This window comes from Lycium barbarum, chromosome 6, assembly GCF_019175385.1.
Source record: "Lycium barbarum isolate Lr01 chromosome 6, ASM1917538v2, whole genome shotgun sequence".
Lineage (NCBI taxonomy): Eukaryota > Viridiplantae > Streptophyta > Magnoliopsida > Solanales > Solanaceae > Lycium > Lycium barbarum.
In genome coordinates, this window is record NC_083342.1 from 5,429,266 (window position 1) to 5,445,494 (window position 16,229).

General features: G+C 35.4%; 1 protein-coding gene across 2 annotated transcripts in view; it reads left to right on the forward strand.

The window, feature by feature from the left end:
- The first annotated feature begins 279 nt into the window (after positions 1-279).
- The window catches only part of LOC132600588 (large ribosomal subunit protein uL1z-like), a 32,225-nt gene continuing 16,275 nt past the window's right edge, over positions 280-16,229 (forward strand). Inside the window, exons 1-6 of one of the 2 annotated variants that reach the window (XM_060313852.1) lie at positions 280-394; positions 577-621; positions 1,668-1,887; positions 2,454-2,619; positions 2,731-2,936; positions 3,043-3,398. In XM_060313852.1, coding sequence (XP_060169835.1) covers positions 617-621; positions 1,668-1,887; positions 2,454-2,619; positions 2,731-2,936; positions 3,043-3,096 — 651 coding nt within the window. In that variant the 5' untranslated portion in view covers positions 280-394; positions 577-616 and the 3' untranslated portion in view covers positions 3,097-3,398. Of the gene's footprint in view, positions 395-576; positions 622-1,667; positions 1,888-2,453; positions 2,620-2,730; positions 2,937-3,042; positions 3,399-16,229 lie in introns of those variants that run through there. The other variant, XM_060313853.1, reaches the window with a different exon arrangement.

Sequence of the window (16,229 nt, forward strand, 5' to 3'; positions counted from 1 at the left end):
GCAGGCAACTTTGCCTATCAAATCTGAACTTCTGCCTTGCTTTTTTTGTTTTTTTTTTTTAAATTTTTGTCTGAGCGAAAATTCAAACCAGAAACTCACAAATTTTTAGGTAAAGGACAAAAATTAAAGATTTCAAATTTGAGGGGGCAAAGTTAAAGACTAGTGCTTTTGAAGGGAAATCTGCACCAAAAAAAATAAAAAAAAATAAAGACCATCCCAAGATAGGACATTCGTGCGAATAGCCCGAAACAAAAAGGCCCAGGTTATCTAATCAATCTTTCCAAGCCCAATATACACTTTGTAGCCCTATTTGTATAAAAGTTAACTAAACTGACCCAACTCTTCGTCACTCATACGGCTGCTCACAAACCCTAATTAGGGTTTTCTCATACAGGTATACCTCTTCTTCTCCATCTCTATCACCATTTCTAGGGTCTTGAATTTGGACCTACAGATTAACAGTGTTAAGGTTTTGTTTGGTTGCTAGTTTTTTTTTTTTTTTTTTTTTTTTTTAAAATACTGCTATTATCTAGCTGTAATGCTGATTTTTTATTTTTTATGTTATTTGATTGACAGAAGTGAATTTTTGAAGTTAACAAAGAGAATTATTTGAGCCATGAGGTATGTTAAAAGCTTCAAACTTCATTTTCTTACATGTTTTATGTATGCTTTTTTATTGTTTTGTTATTAATTAATCTGGTAATATGTGTATGTTTCTGTATGTTCTGTTTTTGTTAGTATGGTAAATGTTTCGCTTCTTGAGAGTCAATTTGATTAATCTTTGGAGTTAAAATTGAATTAGATTAATCTAATGTTTTAAAATTAAAATTTAGATGTTCAAAAACTGCATGAAAAAATACTATAAGTTGCAATTCTTCTTGTATTAAATATGATGAGTAAATGAACCTAAAAATGTTGGTCGCGACAGAAGTGAAACGTGATAAGTAAAAGTGAATGAAGGGAGTTATTCATGTGAATATTTGGAATTATTTAGGTTGCCTTGTAGTGAACTTTGATGATTTTTTTTTTCGTGGTCTGTGTAAATGTCAATAACAATTTTTTGGGTGTCTAACTTAAGAAAAAAATCATGTTTTTGACTTAACAAGAGTACTATTCTGAGGACTTGTTCATTTATGTGAAAAGCGAAAACAATGTAGATTTTGGTTTTGGTGAGGAATTTGTTACTGCAAAGAGCTTTTTGTTGCTTCTACAGTTTTAAATGCTTGGTAGGAAATTAAAAGCTAATTCATATGAATATTTGACATTACTTTGGTTACTTTGTTATTGAACTTTGATGGTTTTTGTGGGATTCGTTAGTTTTCATCATATGTGTAAATTGCAAGTTAAACACTTTTTTAGGTGCCGAACTGAAGAATTTTTTTTTGTTTTACTTCATAGGAGTACTATGACATTTCTCATATATGTGAAAAGTGAAAAAAGTGTAGATTTTTGGATTTTGGGTTTGTTGAGGAATTTCTTATTGCAGAAAGCGTTTTATTGCATCTACAGATTAAAAAGGAAATATCTCTTTCATTTGCTCTGTTTTGTATGTAAACATGTTGGCTTCTTAATATAAAATTGTAGTTGAGAACAGTAGCACTGCTGTTTCTTGTTTGTTTTGTTAAATATATGCATTAAAATAATTCGGTTTGAACCTTCCCCTACAGTAAGCTGCAGAGTGAGGCCGTCAGAGAAGCCATCTCTGTAATTAAGAATGATTCAGCTGAGAAAAAGAGAAAGTTCTCTGAGACTATTGAGCTCCAGATTGGTCTTAAGAACTATGATCCCCAAAAGGACAAGCGTTTCAGTGGATCCGTGAGGTTGCCTCACATTCCAAGACCTAAGATGAAGATTTGCATGCTTGGAGATGCTCAGCACGTCGAGGAGGTAATCATTCTTTCCATGCTAATCAATATCACTAGTTGTGCTGGATTTGCTTCTTGTTAACCACACATACAGTATTTGGGAAGTGCATATGCAGCTGCTGAGTGGATTTCCATTGCCGCCCTTATGTATTTGTGTCATGGTTGTTGCTAATTGAGTCATCATATTTTGTAAAATACATTTATCAACTGCTGGAATATGTGTGAGGTGTTATTGCGATGGACGCAATGATGTTAAAGAACAGATGGTAGAGTGGCATCACATACAAAATATGGTTGTAACGGGTTGGGATATTTTTCTAGCTTTATTTTGTTAGCTTGGTACTGTAGTTTCTACTTTTTCTTTATTTAATTGTGTCACATCTCAATGTTATGTTAACTTGGCTGAAAGATGCAGTGGTATAAGAACTCCCATTAGTTTAGCTTCATGATATTTACTTTATATTTTTCCATTGATGGTAAATTTTGTGGTTACTAATGATATAAAATTTAGAAGCTACTCTTAGGTGAATTGTTCCTGAATCTTTAGTTTCCATGGTGATAATCAGAACTTGGCACATGTTTTTTCAGGCAGAAAAGATCGGTTTGGAGTACATGGATGTTGAAAGCCTCAAGAAGCTTAACAAGAACAAGAAGTTAGTTAAGAAGCTTGCAAAGAAGTACCATGCTTTCTTGGCTTCAGAATCTGTCATCAAGCAGATTCCTCGTCTCTTGGGTCCTGGTCTGAACAAGGCAGGCAAGTTTAATAGATTTTTTAATAATACCTCTCTGAAATTTATTCTTGCTTGAAGTGGTTTAACCTGTTTAAGATCATCTTTTAACTGGCTCTATTGAATTGTAAATGTAGGTAAGTTTCCCACCCTCGTTACCCACCAGGAGTCGCTTGAGTCTAAGGTGAACGAGAGCAAGGCTACCATCAAGTTTCAGTTGAAGAAGGTGCTTTGCATGGGTGTCGCTGTTGGAAATTGTGATATGGAGGAGAAACAAATCTTCCAGAACGTGCAAATGAGTGTTAACTTCTTAGTGTCGTTGCTAAAGAAGAACTGGCAGAACGTAAGTCCATCTAGCATCCCAGTTAGGCATCTACAGTTAACTTTGAATTATTGTTCAAGACCGAAAACATTGTTTTCTTTTATTAATCTGGATTAAATTGTTGCAGGTAAGGTGCTTGTACTTGAAGAGCACCATGGGGAAGACTCAACGTGTCTTTTAAGATCATTTGTCTCTTTTTTGGAGCTTTTCGTGCGTTCTGCTTGTAAGAGATACTGATGGAAATTTTGGATAGTCGTCATCCTTCACTATGTTTTGAAAGTCATATCATTATAGGGATCATTTTGGTGAGACATTTTCTTTTTCAAGCGATACTAGCTCTGTTCTTTGTTCTCTTATTTATCGGCGACAATTTCTTTTGCGTGATAGTCTGTATTCAGTATTCAGTACTATTCACTATGTTTAGTAGTTGTATTTCTCTTGGTCAGCAATTAGTACTATTCCTATAGTCCTGTTACTTTAACATATCTTTGTCACAAAAGTGTTTTTTCTTTAATATTGTTCTAAAGAAGTTTAACAAACCCTAATTATGGCTCGTAATCTTCCTCTTAAAGTGTCATACCTATAATTTGTAAATTGTTCAGCACTTTGAGGTTCGGCTTTAGTGATGAATATATTTTGACGCAAAACTTTCTCCAATGTACCAAAAGTCCAAGTTCATACTTGATTATACTAACAAGAAACATCTACTCTATGTTTTTTTTTTTTTTAAATTAACAGGTTTATTGTTGAAGTTCCTGTGAACAACTAGCAGAGCAAAAGAATTTAGCATGATTGAAACCAAGATGGCTTGTGTAGAGTAAAAGAAATTTAGCTTTCAGTGAATATTTAGCCGTGATTGCTGTTGTCTTTTCGTTTACAAAAGTGTTAATGATTCGGTTCGGTTAGTTATTCAAAATTAATTACACTCCACATATCAAGTTTTTGGTCCCCTAGCTGCACCCAGCATTAGCTTAGGTTTAAGATCAATTCACAGTCTTATATTCTAGACCCCTATTCGAACCAAAAATTGGTTAACGAACTCTTTTGGAAATAGCGAGGTATCAAAGTCTTTTATAGTTAATTATAATAGTAGTATTAGAACATGATTTTTACATATTTGATTTCGAGAATTGAATTGTAATATAGTTGCTACACCAAAACTAGGTGCAAAGAACCGACAAGCCTGATCTAGCGGATAAATCATAAATACAGAAACAAAAACAACAATTGGACCAGAGAATGCGATTGCATTATAAGGTCTCAATTGAACAGATCGAGCGAGCTCGAATTAACATGATCTCGATTCAAGATAAATTCATGAGGAAGTGGTCTCTCTTTAGGATCTACTCCAGTGTTTAGAAATTGATTAATCGGTAAAGATACTTATACTTGATGCCCCGCCCAAGAGAGGGATCCAAGTCCTAGTAGCCCTGCTATTAGATCCTTAAACTGCCAACTTTCTGTAGTAGTTACTGCTATAAAGTACCATTCTTCTAATAATATTATCTTCTAAGATCAACTTATTAGTTTTGAATTCTAAAAAGTTCAAAGGGCAGATATGTGTACAAAGCATCTCACATATATGCAAATTGAGAGAAGGGTTGCAATTCCAAGGGAGTGTGATGCAGGTAGCTTATCTTAATGTAAGCATTAGTTATTGATTTTACGGTTACAGTTCGAACTTATAATTTATAAGTCAGGCAAAAATAATTTATAGTTGCTCCATGATCTCTTCGAGCACATGACTTATGGATTATACAGAAACAACTTTATTGACCAAAACTCTCTTTCTACTTACATAGAGGACGGTGTGGCTCAAGACGCAATGAATGGCTAAGGAAAGTTACCAACTTAGGTGGAAAGCGCACTTCCCTATTGAATTGCGTTTGCGGGGCTTCTTGCCTCGCCATCTGTCTTGTCCATCTGAATGATGGAACTCTTAAGAGCCTAAAGGGCCATAAGAATAATACCTTCTTCTTATTTTTTTTTTTTAACACATATTTGGTTACGGAAATTTTCTTTTAGACCCTTACAAACTACAACAAGTTTCTGCAATAGTCACTATGGGATGACATTCGTTCCCTTTTTTTTTCATAGTAATATCAACTAAGATCAAGCTATTATTTTAGAATATTCAAAGGCATAAAGGGAAGTCGGTACACAAAGCATTTTCTGTTCACATAAGGTTCAGAAAAAGCCGCATCTCAAGAGAGTGTGAGTTAGTTTATTCCGACGGTAATATCATGACTGATTCTACAACTTGAATTTGTGACCTAAAAATTGTACAAATATAACTTTATTGTTATTTTAAAGGCTCCCATTTACATATCAAGGGTATAAGGGGCAAAAATGCTCTTAGTTTTTAAGCCACCTAAAGGGCCAGAATTTGCCTCTTAAGCTTAGGCAATAATGAATACACCTAGATCTGACCTTACCATTATTCAAAGAGCGATTGAAGTGCAACTATTTATTTTTATTGGCTCAAGGTGATCAGTGCCACTTGCTCAAGCAGCCAATTTGTTTTGGCTAAACCTTAGTCCAACAACATTTTCTAATTACGATAATTTGTTCTTTCCATTTTTAAACAAGGACAAATTTGCAAAAAAAACATAGCACCTAAGAGTGCGTCCTAGTGATCAATGAAATGAGAGAAAATCGTAAGATTTTAGGTTTAAATTCAAATGGATATTGAAAAAATTGTTAATCTCTTCCCATTTTGCTTAAATTTTGGTTGGTGAGTTACATGGTACTTGTGTTGGTGAGAGGTATTAGATATCCGGTGAAATTAAACGGGTGCAGATCGAATTAAGTTGGCTCCGACAACATTATTATTTATAACATTATAGTTGTACTGGTGGGAGATAGCAAATAACAGTAAAATTAGTTGAGGTGCGTTCAAGGTGCAGTAGCCACCACCATCACATTTTTTTTCCTTTTACATAAAATGATAGAAGTGAAATGGGTATTGTCTTATGTACTGATAATGTAAATTTTTTTATTCAATTTAATTTAGCTTATTATAATATAGCTATTTGTCATTTTTATTAAGTTATCAATATAGTAAAATTTATCACAAAAATTTATTTGTCGTTTTCTTTATAAGTGACCTAGTTGCATACATTATTTTTACCATCAGCACATGAAATTTAACTCTTAAAAAGTACTACAGAGGGAAGATCATGTGACTTTCAGCTTTAAACACTGAGATGGTACCTCTTTCAATCTAATTGTTTGTACTATCTTTGGTTCGTATTTGTGCATGTACTATTTTTTGTTTGCATTTGTACATGTAAAAAGAATAGTAATTTTTGTATAATAAATTTTTATTTGGATGATTTTTAAGTGATAGTAAAAATTAAGAACCTTCGTTTGGATGACCATCGATGAAATTTTCCCATTAAAATACTCCAACTGATCCAAAGTCCAAAGGAGGATAAACAAAATTACCAATAAGTTAATTCTTTGCTCTAAGGGAAACATATTCAGATTGATAATACAACAAATTGTTCCAAGTTGTATAATGAATTATTTTAATTCTATCAAACTGACATATTTTTCTTTTTGGTAGTAAACCTGAAACGTTACTGTCAAATTGCAAAATCTAAAAATTTAATTTGCAGCCGGACATATAATTTTTAATTCTTATTTTACTGATTTATTTATTTACACCTATGCAAGTCAAGATGTAAACTAATCTTTGATCATTATTCTGAAGGCATAATAAAATATGAGGAAATTCTTAGTGGCGGGTCAACATCATTTTCTATGAACCAAATTGAGTACGACACCTCAAATAGAAAACCAAAAAAGTAGACAAGTTGACATTAATCTAATTTTTAGACAAAAGCTTAGCAATAGGGTTGGGCAAACATCGAAACTCTTACCATTCCTACTAATTAGTAAACATCTGAAATAAGTGGCTGAGTGAGGAGATTTAAAATATAATTAAAAAATAAATATAGGAAGAAGCTAAAATGATTCAACAATTACTATCTATATAAATTTTTGACGTTATATATATGCAGTGTGAATTTTCGATAAAGGAGTTCAATGTTATAATGAAGCGGCCCTTGTTCCTCCAGGTCCACTCATGTCTGAAGTAGCTTTCTTTTCATTTTCTTGACTTGTTTGGTTAAACTATAGTCTAAATACAAACTAATACCAGTAATAACGTTTTAATAGGCTGACGTTGAAGTGCCTATTTCTTAAGGACTGCCAAATTAAAGTTGTGCTGAGGTGATAACTAATAAGTATACCTTCATTTATAATCAAATGTGCACCTTGAAAATGAAGTTATTTTTGCTATAGAAAGTTTAACCCTTAAAACGAGACTTTTCGACATCAAAATTAATTGAAGTTAAAAAAGTGTACTGAACACGAGATAGAAAGAAATAATTTCTTAAGAATCATCGCACTAAGGTTGTGGTGGATGGTAAGTATCTCTCCATATTTATGTAGAAGTCTGGAGTTCGATTCCAAAAGGGGACATTGAGGCCTGAATCAAAATCAATCCAGCTTCAAAATGAATATCAAATACTTCCTCCATCCATTTTTACTTGTTCATATTTAACTTGACACACCAAAGTATTTGAGCCATGAGGTATGTAAAAAACTCAAAATTTCATTTTTTTTTGTACATGTTTTCAGTGTTCTTTTTTATTGTTTTGTTGTTAGTTAATCTTGTAATATGTGGATGTTTCTCTTTGTTGTGGTTTTGTTGATATGGTCAATGTTTCGTTTCTCCATAGTCAATTTGATTAATCTTTGAAGCTAAATTGAATTAGATTAATTTAATGTTTTAAAGTTAAAATTTAGATGTTCAAACACTGCATGAGAAAGTACTATAAGTTGCAATTTTTTTGTGCATTAATATGATGAGAATGAGAAAATGCACCTAAAAATGTTGGTCAAAATCCATGTAGTTTGACTCTCGGGAAGCTAAACTGACAAGTAAAAGTGAACATAGGGAGTAATTTTTATGAATATTTTGGCATTATTTTGGTCACGTCGTGATTGAACTTTGATGAATTTGTTTTTTTCGTGGTCTGTGTAAATGTCAAGTTAACAATTTTTTGGGTGTCTAAGTCTAACTGAAGAAAAAATCATGTTTTTTACTTAACAGGAAGTACTATTCTAAGGACTTCTTTATTTATGTGAAAAGTGAAAACAATGTAGATTTTGGATTTTGGTTTTGGTGAGGAATTTGTTAGTGCAAAGAGCTTTTTCTTGCTTCGACAGTTTTAAATATTTGCTTGGAAATTAAAAAGCTAATTCGACGAATATTCGACATTACTTTGGTTACATTGTTATTGAACTTTGATGCATTTGTGGGATCTGTTTGTTTTTGTCCCTGTGTAAATGGAAACTTTAACACTTTTTTGGGTGTCAACTGAGGAAAAAAATTGGTCTTTTACTTCATAGGAGCACTATCTTGAGTTTTTTTTTTTCATTTGCGTGAAATGTGAAAATAGTGTAGATTTTTGGATTTTGAGTATGCTGAGGAATCTATTTTTGCAAAGAGTTTTTTTTTTTTGTTTTCTTCTACAGTTTTATAAGTTTGGTTGAAATATCGGAGCACGAATCTCTTTTTCTTTTGCTCCTTTTAGTATGTAAATTCGTTGTCATCTTCTTAATATATTATAGTTATGGACATTAGCCTTACTATTTTTTGTTTGTCTTGTTGAATATTTGCATTAAAATAATTCAATTTTACCTTTTCTACAGTAAGCTACAGAGTCGTGGAAACAGCTTCTTGCAGAAATGCAAGGTAAGACTGCGTACAATAGACCCTTGTGGTCCGGCCCTTCCCCGGACCCCGCGCATAGCGGGAGCTTAGTGCACCGGGCTGCCCTTTTTTACAGTAAGCTACAGAGTGAGGCCGTCAGAGAAGCCATCTCTGTAATTAAGAATGATTCGGCTGAGAAGAAGAGGAAGTTCTCAGATACTATTGAGCTCCAGATTGGTCTTAAGAACTATGATCCCCAAAAGGACAAGCGTTTCAGTGGATCCGTGAGGTTGCCTCACATTCCTCGCCCTAAGATGAAGATTTGCATGCTCGGAGATGCTCAACACGTGGAGGAGGTAATCATTCTTTTCATTCTAGTTAATGTGTTACTAGCTAGCTGTCCTGGATTTGCTTCTCGTTAACCACATAACTGCCGAGTGGATTTCCATTGCCGCCCTTATGTATTTCACTACCAGAGAACGGGCAATTAGCTAGAGACCAAATCCCTAGCTAACTTACTGAAATCCCTAGCTAACATTGTTTTAGCTAGGAAATTGACCCTAGCTAACTTCCGTGGCTAATAGGCTCATAGCTAAATATTTGCTAGGAATATTGGGTCAGCCGTAGCTAATTTGGCCAGCATATTTTGCTAGGCAATATTCTGTAGCAAAGTTAGCTAGGCTTAATTTCATAGCTAAAGTCATAGCTAAGTTTATTTAGGATGTTCACCTTTCTTTACAATTAGCTAGGAATATCCTTAGCCAAAATATTTCTAGCCAGAGTCACTCCCTATTCATTCTCAACGTTTACTGGGCACAAGAAACATGCATTATCATATATAATTTGGAATATGACAAAAACAATAATAGAAGCCATACAAGCTCTCCAACAAATCATTAATATCTGTTAGATATATAAAAAAGATGATGTACATGTTTACAAATGAGATTAAAAAAAATGCTTTCAACTGAAAAGATAATAAGATTAGTCCCCACTATCTTAAGGTTGGTCCAAAGGAAGAATACAACCACTGTACCATTGTCTTCATTTATTGTCATTTCATTCCACATCTACCTCCTCGACTTCAACACAAACTTCATTCTTTGGCATACAAGTCACATTCACCTCCTTTTCTTTGTAAATATACCCTGCATATAAAATTAAGGTAATTAGTCATTATATTTAAACAAAATCTACCAAATTTCAAAAATAAAGTTTAACAGTACTCTAATATCTTTATGCTTACTAGTTTCTAATAGAACCTATATACATGAACTATCACTTGCTCCTAGTGATTATTCATAAAGATATATCAAACCCCATTTGGGTGACAAAAAGCAAAGGAAAAGAGAGGAACACAATAAATAAGGAAGAAATATAAGTCATTCCACAAGACATAACATACCGGAAAGTAATAGTGATATAAAATTAAATTCAAGAGCCTTTGAGATCGAATCGGTAATTTTACCACTAAATATCTTTGTCACAGAAACACATATAGACAAATTCAAATTTGAAGATTGTTTATGTTTCTAACACTTCTTTGTGTTATTTATTATTTTACAAATAAATGATGGATACTAAATTAATAAAAGGGAAACAAAAAATTACCTCTAGGGGAACTTGCTGTGAAGTTAGTGTCTTTCTTACTCATCAACAACATTTGAATTTGCATTATTACTGCCAATAATGTAAACTAGTATTAATGACCAACAACGAAAAGAAATTTAACACAGCTAATTTGATGATGAAAGAGGACTAGAGAGGATTGAATGCCTATCAGATCTCAATTAGATGATCTTTTAGTTACTTTTAAAATTTAAGCTGCACTGATTTGAACTTTCTTTTTAAACTAATCAAACCCATTATAGATGAAGTAAGAAAATTAAAAATAAGAAAAAGAAATTATGAAAACATAAAAAGTTTTACTTTGAAAAGTGGAAACACAGGGAGAACATAGTATAATAGGAAAGCATTTAAAGGGATGGAAATAGCCCTCTTAAGCACCAAACAAGTTTTGCATTATTTTCTGACTTCATATGAGTTTATTTAGTGTTAACAAACATGGATTGGACATGAGATAATATACTAATGAGCTTGATCTTACTTCGTAGAGATGAAGGAGTACATACATCTCCATGTTTAACACAAACATAAATCATCTGCAATAATCTCATTTAATTTCTTTTAGACATTCTTAGATTTAAATCTAAATGGGCACATATTCATTCTCAAGTTCTTCAACTGTAAGGAGCGTAAAGTACCAATTTAAGCCGGTCTGAATACTCTACTGTAAACAAGGTTCTGATTTAGTTTGAGCTATACCTTTTGAAGTCCTAATAATAATTTTTTTTGGTCGAAAGAGAAAATTTTATTTCAACCAAGTGTGAGAATTACAAAGCTACTAGTTCATTTGGACTCTAGAACTAGCTCCAACATGAATTTCTATATCCTTTCTATACAACTATTCTATGTGTAGGTAGGAAAACTATTCAAACTATCCAGAACTTTGGACCATTTTCTTTGTTGCTGGCCTCTTAGATGAAGCTGCAGTACTATCTCTTTCACACGACATCTGAAGTCTCTACTAGTATACTGGAATCTCCGAGCATTACGTTCAACCCATACATGGTAGATGGTAGCAGCGAATAGGAATCCCAGTATGCCAGCTCGTGCCCCTGAACCAGTGGCCCTTCTTGAAATCCATCTTTTCTCCGCTTCCCAATTTTGTATTTGTCTTCTTTCTCCTACCTAGTTGAGTATACTACTCCATACTTGCTTTGAATAAGGAAAGGTGAAAAATAGATGAATCAATGTTTCTTCAGCAGTGGTGTTGCATAATACACATTCTTTTGGCACTTGAATCCCCCACTATTGTAATCGATCAACAGTAGCTTGTCTATTTTGAATGGCTAACAAGGTAATGAATTGATGTCTAGGAACCAAATGAGGCCCCAATGTTAAACTCTTCCAGTAAACCTTATGATATTGTGGCATAAAGGCTCTATAGGCTTTCCGGATACTGAACTGTCCATTATAGCAATATTTCTGCAGCTCAGAGATAACATTTTGGTTGGGGAACCATTTCCTTACATCAAAAATTTTTCTCACTACCCAACATGCCTGTTTAGGTGTATCCATAGTAACCAGCTCACTATTCTTGATGTAAACTGTGTTCACCCACTTGATCCATACTGTGTCCTTCTTGGTACTGACTGCCCATAGGAGCTTAAAAATGGCTGCTCTATTCCACCAACCAAAATCAATAAAGTTCAGCCCCCCAGCAGATCTTGGCATAAATAAATTTTCCCATGCAACAAGTGCTTTCCTTGAGCTTTCATGACTACCAGTCCAAAGAAAGGTTCTGCACACACTAGTCACTAGCTTAACTACTTTTTTGGGATGAAGGAAGACTTGAGCCCAATAAGTTTGCATTTCAAATAGAACACTTTGGATGAGTTGTGCTCTACCACTGTATGATAGGAACTTAGTTGACCAGCACCTTGTCCTAGCTATCATTTTCTCCACAATAGGCATACATTGTTGAACTGTAATTTTCCTAGCAGACAAGGGGACTCCCAAATACTTGAATGGTAACTCTTCCATTGTAAAATGCATATCCTCTAGGATCTGTTTTCTGAATTCAGTTGTAGTGCCAGCCATGTAGAGTGAGCTATTTTCCATGTTTGCTCTAAGTCCAGATACTGCAGAAAAGTGTTTAAAGGCTTAGAGCATAGCAGTAATGGATGGTCTATCTGCTTTACAGCACATTATCAAATCATCAGCAAAACATATGTGCACCAAATTCATTTTCTTGCACCTAGGGTGATACTTGAAGGTTGGATTGTGCTCCAACTGTTTAAGTGATCTGTTGAGGTACTCCATAACTAGAACAAATAGGTAAGGGGACATGGGGTCCCCTTGTCTAAGCCCTTTTTTTGCCTGAAATCTAGGAGTCAAGCCACCATTAATCAATAGAGAATAACTGACACTAGTGACACATTCCATGATCAATTTCACAAACTTATCAGAAAAGCCAAACTCCACTAAAATCATCTTCAAAAATCCCCATTCCACAGAGTCATACGCTTTTCTAATATCCACTTTGATAAGGCACCTGAGAGATACTCCTTTCTGAGAGTATCCTTTGACAAGTTTATGGGCAACAATGACATTGTCAAGGATATTCCTGCCCTCAATGAAAGCAGACTGAGAGGGTCCCACCAAGTAATCCACTACTAGCTTCAGTTTAGCAGTTAAAAATTTGCCAATCAGTTTATACATAGTTGTGCAACAAGTTATGGGTCTGAATTCTTTAACAAAGGTGGGGTTAGGGACTTTAGGTGCTAGGGTCACAGTTGTAGAGTTTATCTCTTTAAGGAGTTTTCCATTGTCAAAGAAATCAACTACAGATTCTATTACCTCATCTCCTAGTACATCCCAGAATGTTTTAAAAAATTCAACAGGAAACCCATCTGCCCCTGGGGCTTTGTCAGCTGGTAGTTCTCTAATAACTTCAACCACCTCTGCTCTAGTAACAGGTTAGAGCAACCATTGTTTCTGCTCAAAACTTAGACATGGTCCATCTCTAGCCACTGTTAGATTAATACATGGCATTACCGCAGCGACACTACCTAACAGGTTTTGAGTGAACTGAACAAATTCTTGCTGCACTTGTTGTGGATCAATCAGATGTAGCCCTTGTTCATTGAATATTGATGAAATTTTGTTCTTAGCCTGTCTAGCCTTTAGGGAAGCATGGAAGTACTTTGAGTTGGAGTCCCCATGTGCAATCCAAACTGCCCTTGACTTTTGCCTCAACACTCGCTCATGTATATGACTCTAATATTCCAACTGCACCACCAGCTCCTTTTCTACCTTATTAACTGCTCACTAAATATGCCATACCCCAGGGACTGCTGAGTGATAGACAATTGTTCCTGTATACTTGCTAATTTAACTTCCAGTGAATTCATCCCTCTGTTCACATGCTTTGATGCTTGTTGAATTAACTTAAGTTTTCTCCATATTCTGTACATTGCATAACCAGGGATAGCTTGTTTCCATATATCAGTAACTAGCTGCTTAAATTGTGCCTGGTGTAGCAACACATTAAGCATTCTAAATGACTTAGGTAAATGGTTCCTTACTACCTCAGTTTGGATCAAGATAGGGGAATGATCTGAGCAATGAGGATTGTGATAGTATGCTTCCAAATTGTTATATTCCACAAACCATTTGTCATTTCCAAATGCCCAGTCTATTAAGCTGTACACTCTAGCCTCTGCATCTCTATTGTTACACCATGAGAACTGTCTGCCTTTCCTGCTTATCTGACCCAAACCAATGTCTTGTATGCAGCTCTGAAAATTCGTTGTCTCAATTTGGTGAACAGGCCCTCCATTGATCCTATCATGAACCGATATAATTGTGTTGAAGTCACCCGGGATAACCCAGGGTACATCTATACCAGGACTCATTAACCTAAGTTGTTCCCATATTGTTTTCCTACCAGGAATGGTATTCAAGCCATATATAAATGAAGCTTGACAAGTGAATGAGGAGTCCCTATCTTTAACAGTGCAATGTATTAGTTGAGGAGTAACCAATAGTATAGTTATTTGAACTTGTTGAGGTTTCCAACATATCCAAATTCTACCATTGGGCTCTATTGAATAATCAACAAAGACCTGCCAGTCTGCTCCCAGATTCCTCTTGACTGTACTAGCTTTGCTTTCCTTAACTTTAGTCTCAAGACAACCCAATAGGGCTACTTTATTCTTCTGCAGAAAGGTCTTGAGTTCCTTTTGCTTGAAGGGCTTATTCAACCCTCTAATATTCCATGATCCAAAAATCATGGGGGGTGTTTAGCAGGTTGAGGCTGTTCCTTAGCTACATTATTTGTAGCTTTATCGTATAGCTTTAGTGGGGCATTTCTATTTTTCCTTAGGAAGTGTGCCACTTGTTCCACAGTTGGGTTAACTTTTTGCTGAATCATTTCCATCTTCTGCTTGTCTTTTTCATGCAACTGTTTGCTCTGAGCCTCTCCCTCTGGTACCGCAACTGGTTCAGGTAAAGCAGACTGCTGTGTTTGTGCAGCTTAGTCTATTGCTTCTTTGTGTTGAACTCCTTCAAGAGTGGGTTCTGGTTGCATCTCTTGCTGGACTTTGGCAGTTTCCTATTGCGTTGGCTGCCAAGTGGGGACTGTCTTCCCTCTCCTCTTATGGACTGGTCTGGCAGCAGGTGCAATATCTTGAACCAAAGACTTACAAAAAGTACTATGTTTGCCAACTTGCAGACAATCTTGACAATACATGGGCTTCCACTCATACTCTACCTCCTGAAATATGCACGTCCCATCAGGCTCTTCAATTTGGATTTTATCAGGTAAAGGTTGTGAAATATCCATCTCAACCAATAGCCTTGCATAGGAAATCCTGTCCTCCCGAGCTGTAAGTTTGTCTGTGCATATTGGTTTTCCCAAACAACTAGCTATAATTCCCAAATTTTCAGCAGCCCAGTATTGAATAAGCAACCCAGGCATAGTCACCCAAATAGGCACTTCCTTTAATTGCTCACTCTTGACCTGAAAATTCGGAGTCCACTATTTGAGAACGAGGGGTCGATTATTGAAGGTGAATGGGCCACTCCTCAATACCTTATCCTTGTCATTCTTATCTTCAAACCGAAATATGAAGTAATCATCATCATGTAGGTACAATTGAGGAGCAGCAACAAAATTCCAAACCCCATATACAAATTTAAGCATCTCTTTGAAATTTGGCATACCCCCAATAACATACCCAACTAGTGCGGTGCTCCATTTAGCTTTCTGTTCGGCTAAGGTATTCACATTCAACTTACCCACCTTTACTCTATCCTTTAGAGTTGGGGGAAAGTAATCAAGTTGATGCCCATCTCGTTGCGTACTCCTTGTACTACTTCAGCCATGACAAGTTGAGCATTGCTAAATGTCAATTTCCTGGCTGCCGTAGCTTCCTCCTCCACTAGCTCTGTTGTTTCCCCTTGGGGTAGCACTACCCTTTGTGGGGTTGGAATTGTTGCACCCAATTCCGTCGATAGAAGCCCTATTGCTCTTTGAATTGGTGCTTGCAGTATCGTTGGAGCGCTGCCCCGACCAATTATGAATTGTCCTAAATTCCGAGGAGCTAGGGTTTGTGGAATACCTATATCTGGTGTCACTACTATATCCAAGTTCTCCGTCGGCGCTGGAGTAGCTTCCTTAGGAACCGTTTGTTGTGTTGCCTTGTTCCGACGTCCTCCCATGGCTGAATCGGTGCACGTTAGTGTAGCCTTGCTTAACGTGCGCCTCTAGAGCTCATAAAAAACTTTTTTTAGTTTCCTTTCGTCCTAATAATCATGTTGTACATATAAGACAAGATTACATCAAGACGAATGAACATGTAATACGAACATTGCCTTAGTAAAGAACAAGGTCTCCATATAATGCTTGTAACAAGCTTGGCCTGCATTGAGAAGACTTTGCAATACTAGCCTTTAAGATTGAACTAAAGGAATTTGGACGTTTTAGCGAAAAGTAAAAGTTGCATTCAAATGTGTACTAAAGC